Source organism: Lepisma saccharinum, chromosome 15 (genome assembly GCF_977018435.1).
Source record: "Lepisma saccharinum chromosome 15, izLepSacc3.1, whole genome shotgun sequence".
Lineage (NCBI taxonomy): Eukaryota > Metazoa > Arthropoda > Insecta > Zygentoma > Lepismatidae > Lepisma > Lepisma saccharinum.
Genome location: NC_139243.1, coordinates 12,407,435 through 12,423,605, shown reverse-complemented (window position 1 = coordinate 12,423,605; position 16,171 = coordinate 12,407,435). Strand labels below are relative to the sequence as shown.

The window sequence follows — 16,171 nt, the reverse complement described above, 5'->3', positions numbered from 1 at the left end:
TCTGAGCATGCAATGTAGGCTACATCGCAGTCGGTGGGAGACTTTATGAGAGCTGCAATCTTTAACCTAGAACTGTCCTAAACCGGCTACATTGCAACTGTACCAGATTACAGCTACATGCCACTTCTTCCTGCCTGTATGTGTGTGTGTTGCTCTCCGACCACTAGTGCTGCGTATAGGCACCATTGGAGCTTTTTCAGGATGCCCCTCGTATATGAACTTTCAGAAGCTTTTATTATTAAGAGTGTTCCTGTTTTAATGTGTTGGTTAGCTAAATCAGGTACCTATACAATGCAATTCTATAAATTCCTTGCATTAAATTTCTACATACCCTTTTCGTCAGCATTAATGGTATAACTGCATGTTGTCAGTTTCACAGCACTTCACTTGGATATACTGTACTGAAGCAGAAACCCCATCGATAATGTAAGGAAATATGACACTTTCTTTTGTTCGATTCAGTTGTTTCACTTATATGCAAGAGTTAAGTTGTTTGCTTTACAGAGAAGAGAGAAGTAGCTTTATGCATTGAAAAATGAGTCTGCACTCGTAGTTTTTTGCAAGCAGAGGGTTCCAAACCTCAGTGGAAATATCAACATATAATACCGAGAATGTATAAGGAGACTGATTGATTAAGAAATACAATTTGTAATTTATCAGTCTTATCTCATTTAGTCGTAACTTTACAAATAAGCAAGTATTTTATTTTAAACTTACTGCGTATGATAAAATTCCATAATCCTTCCTTAGCTTGTGAATTGTAATAATTTTCCAAATTCACTATTTTGCAGTTTGAATTCAAGTCATAGAGAATAGAGAAATTAAGTCAATTTAATAGAAGATAATATTCGTACTTAGCAAAACCATATGTGGATCTGTATGAGTTTATTATTTCCATTTGCAAAAACATCGATTTAGTTTAGTTTGTAATTGTCAGGGAAAAATGTAAATTTTGTCCTGGAAAACCTGGAAAAGTCAGGGAATTTCATTTCTGCTTGTTTGTAGCCACCCTGGTAAATACATCTACTGATGTTAGATCCAGTTGACGAAAGTAAAATTCCTGGTAATATTTTGCATGTTATTATAAGTAGTAATAATTCTTGCATAAATCTTCTTTGGTACTGTCATTCAAAGTCGTATTGCTTTCCAATATTTTTGCGGAAATAAACAAATTGCGATTAGACAACAACCTTATTTTCATTACTTAATTGAAGTTATTTTATGATCTCATTAATTTTTGTACTTGGTAAGTCTTTCGGGGGGAGGTTGGGACTCCTGGACCCCCCTGAATACGTCCTTCGCGGTAGGGATCGAGATAAATTTACTGTCACTGGTTCCAATTCACGGTAAATATGCTCTGCTTCTCTACACTCAAACATACGCAAACTCATGGCCTTCCTGCTTTCTTGGTTTCTTGCCTGGGAAAGAGGCAATAAATCAAGCTGTGACAGCTACGGGACCTTCTGAGGAGGGGACGGAACCCAGCTGTGCAGAGGATTCAAACACCCGCGCGAAATAGCCCTCCCGTCACCCTGGGGCAATTTTCGAACAGAGACATCTAGTGGCCAAGTGGCGAACTATGATGAATGAAATTCGGCTGAAGCGGCCGTATCTTTCGCCGTCGATAATACATGACATTTTTAAACAATCATTTTGGGCCGTGCAAGTGACTTTTGAAAGAAAAGCCCTCCCTAGCTCAGTCATAAAAGGATTGAGCATTACGTTAGTATGCATCATAATGGCCATTTTCGTTTGTGCTACCCACAAATCCTATAACCATTCTGTGCTTATTTACGTATTTCCTTATGGAAATTGAAAAAAAATAATGGAATTTGTGCACATTTAACGAACTGAAATTGCATAAATGTGTCATGTACTCAAAGTTTCATAAACTAAGTTCACATCCACTGCGTGTTTTCCGGCAATTTTTTGCAAAAAAGCCCATGTTAAATTTAAGCGCTTTCCACGGCGACCTTCGCCAAACTCCACCTCCCTCTTAATGCAACAAATAACATTTTTCGGTGCTACCGCATTTGCGAAAAAGATCCCTACCCATGGCTAGTTAAATTTTTAGTTTTATTATTATTATTATTATTATTTTGCAGCCCATTTGAAAGCAGCTTTTCTCTAGTACAACAACCTTTCGCCCCAAAATCCGGGCCTTCCAACAGTGATGTTTTTGTTGTTTCAGGTTGTTCCTAAAGACTACAAAACCATGGCAGCCTTATCAAAGGCCATTGCCAAGAACGTGCTCTTCTCGCATCTGGATGAGAACGAGAGGTCGGACATCTTCGACGCCATGTTCCCCGTCAATTTCCTCCCAGGGGAGACCATCATCCAACAGGGCGACGAGGGCGACAATTTCTACGTGATAGATCAGGGCGAGGTTGAGGTAAGTAAGCAATGCTCATTTCATTCAGCATAGCTTAATATTTTCTAATCAATTTTCCATGTTGTATTGTTGTTTATACAGTTAAAAGCAAAAGTGTGTTTTGGTTTTCATGTTTAAAGCTATAACCTTACAAGCAGGCAATTCAAAATGCACAAGAAAGTGGCATGTTGTATAACGTGCAAGGATTTATATGATTGGACCAGAAATTCTGCATTTATTTTTGGTGCCAACATGAACAATATGACATCCAAAATGGTTGGAATTAAACGTAAATAAACATTCTGTCCTGTCTTTATCAGCTAACACTTCTTTACGAGGTTGCTCTTTCGTAATAATCATAATAGCTATCCATGATTGGTAAGTCTACTGTGTGCACACTGCACTTACATTTCACAGTGGGATCTTAACCACTGAAAAAGTGCCAGCATTGAGATTCAAACCACAATCCGTGGATAGCAGGGGCATGATAATTCTAATTAGTGTACTACTCGGTGCGGGATCTATAAGCCGCAAGACCCCACAGTGCAGTGGAGGGACCAGGGACAGTCAATCTTTTAGGGAGGGGGCCCTTGCGATGCATATAATGTAGGTTCTAAAAAAAAATTAAAAAAGAAAGAATCACGCAGACCAAGAGACGAAAAATTTGTGGATGGAATGACATTTTTATTTACTTTTGGGGGCTATGAAACAGAATTTGCTTACCTAACCACCACGGCATACCCAACCCAACACATGATGAACTGAAAGTAACACAAGAGCATTTATAGAAATATTATGGAACATAGTAGTGGTCCATCATTCCCAGCTGAATTGTTTTCTCTTCAAACAGCTCTCAGAAGTTACTTATCAAAGGTTTCATCTGAATACAATTTTGCAAAACTTCTGTATGAGAAATAAAATACAATTTTGCATAGCTTTCTAGATGCATCCACTACTGTAATCTTACTCTACCCTGCGGTGACCAACTCTCCCAAATTTCCCGGAATCTCCCGTATTAGAGCTAATTTTTTGGATCATCTCATCTCCCGTATGAACATTATATTTCTCCCATATATATCATTAGCAACCAAGATCGCGAGATTTCAACTCATTCCGAGTTCGGCGAGCCAGACAAAAATTCAAGTTGACTGCAAGGTTTTACACATTTATCGTTTGGTGAGCGGAAGTGACGTCAAATCTTGCAATAGTTGATTGATACTTAATTCTGTAGCAGCAGTGACAAATACTAAGAAATTTGCAAATTTGTAAATTTTTATTCTCTATTGTGATCTGTATATTATTTAAAAGGTGTCTGAGAAATATTTTCGTTTTACTTAAATTTTTTGTATAAATATAAATTTATTACTAAAAGAAAGCTTAAACATTAAATTTTTATTTGTGGAAAAGAGTATTGGACAAATGGTGACCGTTCATTTTTTCACATTCAATTATTAACGATTGGCGAGGATCCTCACTAACAGACTGGCACACATGTTCAATGTTTCTGTTCGATCTTGATGACATTGGACATCCCGACTTGTCATAGTGCTTCCAGTGTTTTCAAACTATCTCACCCTAATTAACGCTTGGGACGTCTCTCATTCCTGCCAGGTTATAATGATGCTGGTACAAACGACGCACAACAACATAAGAATCATTATTTTTATAAAACAAACGAACACAAAAAGCACGTTGCTGTCCCGTAAAGCGCTCCATGGCAACTAAGTATTAGCAATGTTGCCAAGTGTTTGCGATCTATCTCATTTCTCCGTAATGTGCGAATTGACCCAGAGGGCAGATTCAAAAACGAAATATTTCTGAGACATTCCTTGGAATGTAAATTAATTATTTTGTTTAATATTATCCATTCCATAAACATTTGCTACCCGTCACTGTAGCACATTCGCTATCTTACCTAATGCTAGATGCCTGAAAATACCTCCTTTCTTCCCCTCTAATGCTCACATATATAAGTAGATAAATAGAGGGGGGGGGCTTTGGTAATATCTTGCAGGGGGCCAAAAATTTGTAGATCCAGCACTGGTGCCACTGTATCATGTGCATTTTTAATTCTCAAACTGTAGTTTGTTGTAATGTTGTAATATTTAGTGGCAATCTATTAAAAGTTTTGAATCTCATGAAAACCATACCCTCCCCCCTTTTTCCACTTCACCAGAAATACCAAGCGAGTTGACACAAAAGACTTCAACCGGGTAGTCCATCCATGTTAAAGTTAGATGAATGATGTATCTTGCGATAGATACTAAGGACCAAACCTAAGTCTCTGTATGCCTGTAATTCCAGCACACTTCTGCTAATATACAGTCATGGACACTTCTGTGTTATAACAATTCCATTAACTTTCAATGGAATCATTACAACCCAGAAGTGTCCATGACTGTACATGTTACTCACTATAATGCTATGTATTTTAAATTCTTTTAAGAAATGTGTATTACAGTCATTGCAAATAATTACACTGAAAAAATATCTGTGTGTATGTGGAAATATTGTCATTCACTATTAGTATTTCCAAACATAGAGTCCATTGATATTGTAACGTATTCGACCTGTTTTTGCCACAGTAACTTTTAAGAACTAGTAATGTGTAATGATGTCCAATGCAACCAAATGACCTGCAAGTTTTTGAGTAACAGTCGCATTTAGAAAAACCTCAGTCTGCGACATCAAGAAAATCAGATGGATGTCGCACCCTGGCATTTTCCTCGTGAAAGCAAAGATATTTACAGCATTTTTGGAACTGTGCCTAAATATTCGTGCCAAAGACACTCTGAAGATATGTGAAATAAAAATGGTGAATGACTCATTGCATCGTTCTCTCCAAACCCATTCCCGCTTGATACTTGTGTTGATCCTGCGTGTTTGCGAAACGAGTTGGGAAAATATTTCCAAGGTTTCTTTCTAAATACAATGAATGAGAGGTGTAGTAGAGAAGGAAGTACGGTATGACTTGAAGCAAAATGTGCTATGTAAAATAGTCAAAATATTAATTTTCATTAAGCCTTATTCCCATCCCGTGCTAGTTCTTGCAAATGTTTTTGTGTTCAAACTCATTGAATTTCCCCTTTATGTGGACTGGATGAATGTAGTGAAATTTTGTAGTAACAAACGTTACACTTTGTTAACTGCAGCTAAAGAGGCTCTGGTCTCCGGGCACAGGCTGTATAATCATGTGTGGGTGTCGCACTGTCCTGTGTTTCTTGTCCATACATGTGCTGACTACCCGTTTGCATCCCCAGCTTTAAACCTAGGTATGGAGATTTTATCCTCAAAGATAGTATAGTTTTAGTTGTTGGTAAAGAGTCTAAATTTTAGACCTTTAGTGTTAATGTTTTAGAATTTTAGTTCATGGACAGGCATTTATTTTTATTGTTGGGGTCCTGTCCTCTGTTTTGTTCTCGTTAAGGGTTTGTCCCAATATTGTGTGATGGACCCAAATAGCCTATGTGCTGACATGGCCGTAATTTAAAAATCCAATCAAACCATTGTCAGCATAAAAGTAAAATTTATCTTTTGTCCTAGCAGTTAAAAGTTCCTGCCTTTGATGACAGACTTCCCAGGTTGTATTCTCCTCTCTGGGGGTTTAAAATATTGGACTAATTTGTTCTGATTCTCAGGGTGGGTGATCTCAGGAATTTTTCTGTCAGTGCCCCTTGCAACTAAATGACCTATAAGTTTTCCAACTTGAGGCTCACTGAGTTTCTAATCATTAGATACCTGGGAGCAGCCTTGGGGGGTCAAGGTTAAAGATGGCAGGAGCATGGTGCTGATCACAATCATGTCCACTGTGCCTGAGATCGAGAATGTGTGGGCTCTGTGATTTACCCAGAATTGCGAGATAATTGAGGAGCTACTTCAAAAACAGTGGTAGTAGACTGCAATGTAGGAAGTCAAATAACAGAGTAATGGAAGTGGCACTCAACTAAACACATTGAAAGACATGTTTCAGCATGGGGGGGCCTCCCCCATGGTGGAGTGGTAGCGTCATTGCCTTGTAATCAAGGGGTCCCGGGTTCGATACCCGGTGGAGGCACAAGTGGTTCGGATCCCACTTTAAACTGTAGGTTCAGTCCCAATTAGCCTTACTGTGCATAAAGTGGACTTAAAACAGCAACTCAAACCAATGTTTCAGACCTATAAAAAGACCTAAAAATATAAAAAAGGATCTAAAACGGAATAAAGGACGTATAAATGTGATCCAAATTAATTAATAAATTCAGTTTAATTACATATTTAATTAATAAAAAAAGTACAAAATTCTGGTGGTATGGAACACACAGTGCGAAAAAACTATATGAATGAAATGCATCTTCTTTCAGTTCAAAAATGTTTTTCTCTCGTTTCAGGGAAGGTTCAAAAATATTTATTTATTTTTATTTTCTTACTACAGAAAAGGATGTTTAAGAGGTGATGAACTGATGATAATTCAAATTGATTGCTCGATTTAGTTTATTTTACTTCACGTTTTGTGCCTCTTGGCTAATTTGCGAAGATGGGGATGAGTGAAGAAATTATGAAATTGATGAATGGACATTCACAAACAACCAAGCCCAAGCGGGATTCGAACCCGGGATCCTTGGCGCCGCAGCGCGATGTGCTAACCACTCGGCCACAGGGTCCGGCAGATGATTCGAATTGAGAATGGGCAGTAAAAATGTAGTCGAAAGAAGGTGAAGTTGCAAAAAAAAGCCGTTAAGACCTAAAAAAGGCTAAAAAGGGACCAATACGCCAAAAAAGGCAAAAAAAAAAAAAGGACAAATAAACCCCTCCTTTTTCTGTCCTACAATGACCCAAAATTAACACATATTATGTTGGGCCTCGTCTTCGAACACTAGGAAAAAAAGGATTCTTCCTCAGCTTCCGAGCCCTATTCATGACAAATGATGTAAAAGTTGTTTAGAGAACTGTGATAGAAAAGTTGAAACAACCTATTTGTAGCCAGTATATATGATACAAAGTGAACTATATTCCATTTTTGTATCTCATTCTCACCAGGTGTTTGTGAACAATGAGCTTGTGACCACAATCAGTGAAGGAGGAAGTTTCGGTGAGCTGGCACTCATCTACGGAACCCCCAGAGCCGCAACTGTTAGAGCCAAAACAGATGTTAAGCTCTGGGGCATTGACAGAGACTCTTACCGTCGCATTCTTATGGGCTCCACAATCAGGAAAAGGAAAATGTATGAGGAGTTCCTGTCTCGAGTTTCTATTCTCGGTGAGTATGTTTTTGCAAATTTTTGAGACATTAATTGTTGTCCATTCATAGAAGAACTAATAATTAGGGCCATATAATTATGGTGACTAAAAGATTAAGATTTTGGTGCAAAAACTGTGCACATTTCAGGATCCAAAGCAGTATATAAAATGGCATTCCATGTTAAAATGATGAATAGAATCCTGAATTTGATTTAAAATCTATTCTTATTACACAAAAAGAAAAATTTCATTTTTAACAGCACATTTATGTAGTTATTAGAGTGTTAAGTTTATACCTGTGTAAATTTTTGCTTCTCAAATTTTTACAGTAGAATTAATCAATTTTCCATGAGTGGCATACCTCACAGGATAACTTTGACATCAGAAAGAGTTTATTTCACATTTTGTAGTTCAGTTTGCATTATTTCGTAACAAAACATTGTAGGAAATTTCATCTCACGACTTTAAAAAACATGACAAATGAAAATTACAGTGTGCTATTTCACATTTTGTTTTTCCATCAAAAACAAAATATGCATGGCTGTCTACTAATATTATAACTAATGACGATGGGGCAGATTAATTGGTATTGGTAAAATTATCTATAGTTATACCAGTCTGATATATCTATAAATAGCCTGTAATTTTGTGCAAAATTCTGCCATTTTGTTATAAATATGAATATAAATTTGTAATTCATATGCCCTGGTTTTGTAAAGAAATATCCAAAAATACAGTTCCTTGGTCAAGGATCCAGCATAGTCACTTGCTCGCGTGTATTAATTAAAGAGGTTAATTAACCATTCATGTTGTTCATGGAACATTTGCAGTTTTGAATGTCAGTTTTTTTTTTTTGTTAGTCCATTCTAATAAAATTGTACTTGCAGTGACAAATGTTTATATTCGCTCAGTGTTTCCACATGATTCACATGCATCTTTTGCAGTTTGTGGTCAAAGCTTTGAAGGAAGAGGGATGTGAATTGCATTGAAATGTTGAACAAATGTTTAGCTAATACAAGTAATATTTATTAATATTATTAATTCATTGAGACATGTTCAGTCAATAATTATTCTACACATGATACGCAGTGGCATTGCCCAGTTATTTTCGAAAGGAAGGGGTTATGTATACTTTTTCGTGGTGGTCAGCTCTCATTTTGTCATAATTTCCTACCTTTGACAATCTTTGTTTTAGGAATACTGGGCCAAAAGTGGGGAGGGGGGGGGGGGGGTTGGACACATCACTGATGATACAGTACATTCTTTCATGAAACAAGTTGGGTATAAATCTGTTAATTCATTAGTTTTTCTACTTGTTGCTTTGACATTTTAGCAATGCAAAATTCCTGTATTAGCTTGTAATGCTACCCAGCTGGAAATTTTTCTAATTGGTTCTGATAGCCAATATGAGTTTTTAGACACACTATCTGAACCGATTGGTCAATTGTAATGTATTGGTTTCTATTGGAAAGTATTTTATTGTTTTCAATATATTGCTTATGGAAAATTCTTTGTAAATGCGATGGAGAAATCGTATAAAACCACTAAAATAAATCTCTGGTAAAGCATGTGGAATTTGTAACTTAGAAAAAACTTTCACATACAATTTGTTTTCAAATATATGAACGTTTTTAACTCTGTAGCATTCATTGTGTTTAACACACTTATAGAAAACAAAAAAAAAATATGCTGCTTCAGTCATATATTGACATGTTGTTCTTCCTTTATACATACGAAAAGAGCAACAAATTAGGTTAAACAAAGAATCTGACCCACACACACAACACTTGAAAAAGTGAAACAAAACACTGTCGAGATCGACTTAGTTAATCAAAAGATTGCTCATTTTTCCAATTGCATTACATACGCATAAGATTAACCATGGAAATTCCATATTGAAAATAACAAGAACTAATGTGAACATTTATTACAACTAATAGTTGGTTCTAAAGAAATGTTTTTTCTTAGGTATTTATTAAGATAAATCTGACTTCAGTAGTATGCATTAGAATTCAGAAGCAATTTAGATCATGTGTGTTGTTTTACCAGAACTTCTAAATTACAGGAAATTTAGTGTCAAGAATTAAACTGTGTATGCTTTGAGTCATGAATCTTTGAGTCATATTGATTCTACAATATATACAAACTTACAATAGGATACAATTCACCAATTGGAAATTGTCTTGAATTTCCAATTGAAACCAATTCAATCCAATTGAAATTTCAATTGAAACCAATAGAAAATTGCAGCTGGGTATTGTGGGCTCTTGAAATGTGTGACCCAGTAACGATCAGCATGGGCGTCGCCAGAAATTTTTTGGGGGGGTCGGGCTATTGATAAAAGTTGAATAGCATAAAAATTAACAATGAGTGTTATTATCACGGTTATAAATATCATTATACAATAATAAATATTATAAACTAATAGAAACAAATTTTATTCAAAATAAAATTATTATTATTATTATTATTATGTAAATAATATAATAATGTGAATAACAGCACAATTATTTTCCATGATTTCTTTTGCATTTTATGCAGTTATTATCTGAAATGCATTTTGATATTAACTTTTGAACGTCCCGTTCAAGAAAAGGCTTTAAATGTTAGGGGAAATTTTTGTTCATAAAGTTTGTTGTGTGACCTCTCACCTACAACTGTAATTATTAGAATTTTGAAAACTGTGGAACCATTTTTTCTTTGGATAAAATGGTAGAATATAACCTTGTTGCTCACTCAAATGTTTTCAATCCATTGATTTTTTTACTTTGATTATTCTGTTCGAATACTAACTAAACTAATGTTATTTCTGTTCTTAACAATAATAGTAACAAACATTTGGCTTTCTTGTATCTTTAAATGAACAATGTCAATTTCCAGTGGGGATCCACATACCTGTTCACCCCCCCCCCCCCCCCCCCCCCCCCGATGCCCCATGACTATCAGTGATGGAATTTGAACTACTTACATTTGGATCTTCATGTGCTAAGCCAAGACAGCCAAATGTCCTGTATATTTATGCTCATTTTTCTCATTTTTTTCTGAAAGAGGGTTACTGTTGAATCCTGGCATAAGTCGCACAATTTCGCTGTTGACCCAGGCTGACAAAATGGCACTATGGGAAAAGTAGTAGTGAAGAAGGGACTAGGAAACCAGATAAGAGGAAATGTGGAGCTCTGTGCTGACCACAGGCTCTTAGCCAACATTGTCTCTCAATTCTTCACCATGTATTTTAGTTAACGCCAATTTTTCAATTAACCTGATTGTGCTTTCTTCTTCCAGAAAACCTGGACAAGTGGGAGAGGCTGACTGTGGCAGATGCCCTGGAACCTGTTTCGTTTGAAGATAAAGAGACCATTGTTCGACAAGGGGAACCAGGGGATGACTTCTACATCATCGTGGAAGGAACGGCTCAGGTCATGCAGTACAGAGCTGAAGGGGAGGAACCTGTAGAAGTGGGACAGTTAGGATCATCTGATTATTTTGGTAAATATGACTTTTGTTCGGGTTTAAAATTGTTTACAAACACTTGATGGATACTGGCTTAGTATTAGATAAAACTGACTAGTGATTGATTGGATGCAGTGATTTATACACACCCTCCCAAATTTTGACGACCCCCCCCCCCCACCCACCCAACAGAAAACAGGGTGGTAAATATGGATTTTTATATCAACAACAGAATGACAATACTTCAACATAAAGGAACCATTTGTAGCTCTACAAGAAGCGTAGTCCAATGGACCTTACGATTAACTACAACGAAAGTGTCAAAGAAGGATGTTCAGCATGATCATTTCCTGGACACATCATCTCCCTTGACAAGGTTTCGATCAGCTCTAGGGAAGAGACACTGCCATCTGGAAAATGTCACTGACCTCTCACCCTCCTTCCAGGGAGCACATACTGCACACAGTGTTGATGGTTCAGCGTGATTGAGTGATTCATTCACATCTATAGTTGACATATGTGACCATTTTTTGTGGCTCTAAGAGTTATTACCTTTGCAAAACAAATTATATATTAGAGAGAGAGTTGTAAAAATTGGGGGGGGGGGTTGCCTGGGCGTAAAGGACAAATGGAGTGCCGAACAAGCAAAACAGATAAAAATAGAAAAGCGTTAACGTTGTAGTGCCCTGTAAAATTACTGGCACCCTAATAAATTGAAGTTATTTTCAGTTTGCACAGATATAGATTTAGTAAAAATTGTCTTCCTCTTTTTATCTAGTCTGTTCCCTGACATAATGACATATTTAATGTTTTCCAACTTTTTACAGGAAGCAAAGGAAGTAGAAGGAATTAAACATAAAAATAAATTTAATTTACATTAAGTCCCAAATTTATGTCTGACCATAGGCGCACCATTGGGGGCATGACAGCACTTGCCACTCCCTGCTGGAAAACGTGGAGAGAAAAATTTTGCTTGTTTCATTGTGCTCTTTGTGTTAGAAAGTGGAATAAATGCTATTCAATTTTTAAGTAATTGAAAATAAAGTATTACCTCAATTTCGAAGTGAAAATTCCTTGCCTTCCCATTACGACAGCTAACATGCAATGCGTTTATTTACACATGTTATTTCGTTCCTTTTCTTTTAAGGCAAAGAGGCACATGACTCCTAATTTCCTAGTCTCTCGTTCAGTATTTGAAAGGTAAACTCTGAACAGTGCCAAACGTACTTTCCAAAGTTTTGTAACGATATAAGACTTCAATATGAAATATCTTGACCGATTTAGTTTAAATGCAATACCAGGTATCTATCAAACGTGCATCACAACTTCCCACTATATTTTAGTCTTCATGGCCATGCTCTAAATATATTTAGAGTTACAATACTTTATTTCAATTTGTGAATCATTGTTTAAATAGAGATTTGAAAACACCAGCAGAATTTGGAACTCACTTGCAACATAGAACTATTAAAATTATATATATGCATATTTTCTAACAGAAGCTAGAACATGAGGGGCTAGGAGGCATGAGCTGGGGTAAAGAGGACGCCGAATGAGCAAAGCAAGATTGTAAAGAGTAAACATCGTGGAATACTATGAAATGAAAGTATTGTCACTATGTTTAATTAATAATATGCATTATCAGTTTGCAAAGAAATAGTTCTAAAAATGTTCTTGTTCGCTTCGCTCTCAATGTGGTAATTTATTTAAGAGTCATATTATATCTGTACTTATTACTTACTTCAGACCGGCAAGTGTGCACGCACCCAGCAAGGCATTCTCACTGATATTTCATCGATGAATTGAGCACCCCCAAGATAAACTCATGAGTTACACCTATGATACAGAACCATACAAATACAGTAAATAAATATTGCGCAAGTGTTCTTAATTTCATTATAACTAGCATAATAATTGCATGAAATTATTCCTGGTAATATGTTTAAACTTTGTGTTTTTCAGTGTCATCTCTTGTGTTTTATCTAACGTTGATTAAATAGAGTACTGAACATTATCGGAAAGCAATACTCGAAAATTTAGACTGTAAGCAATACTTGAAAAGTTAGACTGTAAGCAATACTCGAAAAGTTAGACTGAAATGTTAACATCATCACAAAAATCTATTTTCCATCTTTTCCTGCATTTAACAGTTTTTCTTCTGAAATGTTACTTGAAGGGAAGGGGGGTTAATCTGGAAAGATCTATGAAGAAATTGTATTAGGGTGAATATTTTAAAAACTGTCCAAAATATGCACTTAACATCCCCAAACCTACACCCTCTCCCCCCCAAAAAAGTTTCTAACAACATTTTCTCTTTGAATAATTCGGATGCAAATATTGGCTGATGTACACGTGTTCAGATAAAGTGGTACATTTTTCAAGTGTTTAACCCTATAAAGTGTGCAATTGATGTTAACAGGAGTGTACATTAATTATACAAACTACAACCAGCGCTTGAAGTGGAAAATGTAAGCTGGAGGAATGTTCGGTCGAGCGTTGGGGTTTGCTGGTGCCTGCAAGGTGACAATGAGACAGCTGAGGAGAATGCTTTGTGAAAATTTTCTAGCTGTAAGATAACCCCCCCCCCCCCCCCCTGCATCTTCCTCACTTTCAGCACTAACCATAACAATATCATTTCTACATTTAACTTTGTTAATGTTGAGATTTTATTTTTTAAACCCATACTTGTATGTGGGTGTAATATAATGTAACTTTGAGAACCTTCTCAGCTAATGTAGTGTTTTGAACAATTTTGACATCTTGTTTATTTAATTTTACACTTAGTGCAAAATTAGTAACAAATCATTGGAAGGGGGGTTGAATCCATTAACCCCCTCCCTTATATATGGCCCTGCCTGTGCTTTTTGTCAAGGTTAGTTAATGATTTAAAATGTAACAATATGCACGACAGCAGTTTATGGTGATACTCGTCTACTAATATTTTGTTTCTTCATTTCAGGTGAAATTGCTCTTCTGTTGGACAGAGCAAGAGCCGCAACAGTTGTTGCCAAAGGTCCCCTGAAGTGTGTAAAACTGGATCGAGCTAGGTAGGACTTCAGTTTGCTCCATTATTTTTTGTCTTATCGATAAAAAGGAAAATAATCACAATTGACTGATGCAAATTTTTTACTAATACTGGATATAAAATGGGAAGCATCTTATGGAGAAGCTTGAATAATTCCGTCATGTTCTTAATTATGTGCGACTGATGGGTTTGTGTCATGTGAGATGTTTATAAAACCAGAACACACAAAATATGCATAGAAATAATAAAATGACAAAATGATGCATACAATTAATTATAGCTTGTTTATAGAAATGTTCAGTTGGTAAAATAATCATAAATATCCTACATTTTTGGTATCACATAATTTGAATTAAAGGAAGCAAGTATTTCAGTGCAGAAACAGAAAATCAGAGGGAAATCTGAAGGAAGAAAATTACTTCTTGGAAAAAGTATGCTTGAAACTAGGGGTGTGTATTGCCGTTACCAGGATCTTTCAAAAGAACATTTGTCCCAATCCTGACTCCGATTTTCATGATCTGAAGTGTCAGATCTGGTGTGCTTGATTCCAGAAATTGCAAAAGCAATCACTTCAGTGCAAAGTAGCATGTTTTCTGTTCCAATCCAAACTTCTCGAAATGACTTCCCAATTTTCAGAATCTGGTGTGTTGGGAATTTGTTATAAATGACAAGAAGTTTCAGTCCGGAAATTATGAAAACAGTCACGTCAAGGGGAATTCAAAATTTTCACAAGTATGCACAAATTGTGAACATTTCCTGCACTGAATGCCTGGATTCATTTATTGCCCAGGCGAACCGTGCCACCGCCCAGAGCAGAAAAATTTGAAAAGATAAACTAAGCCTATTAAAAACTTGAAAATTATAATATTACTGCATAAAACTTGTTCGAAATAGGCTCAATTTTACTCTGCATGAATGTAGTGAGCAAATGTCTAAAAGACATTAATCTCGAGTCGATGCAATAGATGCTGTTAGATTTGTTTCAAATATAGCACAGCTTTGAGAAAGGCAACTGTGATGAAAATTTCAAAGCTACTTAGTTGGTGTGAAAGAATTACCATCAAATTTAGATACAGACCATCTAAAAATAGGCAATACTGTGCAGGTCCAAAATCGAAAGAAGAAGGTTCAGAGGACGAAACTGTTGAAGATCCACAAACGTAGTGTGAAGTTAATTTTTATTTCCAGGTTTTAGCTCTAAGAGAAAGATTTGAGCAGCTTAAACTTCATAGTGAATTTTTCGAGTTCTTGTATGATATTAGTAAGCTTACAGACATGCCATCTGAAAAGTGTACAGAACTTGCTTGTTTATTAACATGATTTTACACCTAATGTGAGTGTTACATGTCGAATTTTATTAACTTCGTTGGTCGTCATCAGCAACCACCATCTAAAGGCGATAGACTGAGAAGCTAGAAGCCCTGAAGATGAATTTCTCGGTATGCATTTTATTATAGCTACAAGATGTTTAATCCTTCTAAGGAGGTAAAATTAATTACCACTATTTAAATTAGATATTTATAGGATTTCGTGTGGGGGCTCAGCTCCTAGCCCTCCTCCTGGCTATGTGACTGCTGAAACATTAGATTACGTCAATGTGATCGAGGAATTTGCTAGTAACAAAGCAAGAAAAGGTTCAATTAATTAAGGATATATATAACTATAGTTATTTATCACTATATTTTAGTACAGGAGCCTAAGTACAAATTAGAAGAGTATAAGTTGTTATGCTTTTGTTACACTTAAAACCTACATTTTTTTAGTTTTACTATTTTAAGTACTGTATTAACAATCAAAATTGTTTCCGTTTTATACAAAATAGCATTATGCGAAAAAGAATATTCCATGTAATTTTTAAAAAAATCCAATTGAAGGCCTCAAACGGTAAAAATATGAGGTCAAGTCTCCAAACCATTTTTTTCCTAATACTTGTTACATTTAAGGTATGTTTAATGATTAAAAATGTAATTTAGTGTCGCATTTTTTTTAAAGTTTTGCTGTGGTTGAGACATCCTCTTGTTCTTAATAGTATTGCAATAGCATAACAGGTTATTTTACTTAGGAATATACTGATTTTCAATTTCTGGTTGCTGCATAATGAGGAGGAG

The 16,171-nt window shown here is 36.0% G+C and overlaps 1 protein-coding gene across 5 annotated transcripts in view; it reads left to right on the top strand.

The window, feature by feature from the left end:
• The window catches only part of Pka-R1 (protein kinase, cAMP-dependent, regulatory subunit type 1), a 198,699-nt gene that overhangs the window by 179,918 nt on the left and 2,610 nt on the right, over nt 1-16,171 (top strand). For all 5 annotated transcript variants that reach the window (XM_083136631.1, XM_083136635.1, XM_083136632.1 and 2 more), the window contains exons 3-6: nt 2,192-2,392; nt 7,388-7,607; nt 10,871-11,074; nt 13,998-14,085. In XM_083136631.1, the coding sequence (XP_082992757.1) occupies nt 2,192-2,392; nt 7,388-7,607; nt 10,871-11,074; nt 13,998-14,085 (713 nt within the window). The remainder of the gene's footprint in view (nt 1-2,191; nt 2,393-7,387; nt 7,608-10,870; nt 11,075-13,997; nt 14,086-16,171) is intronic.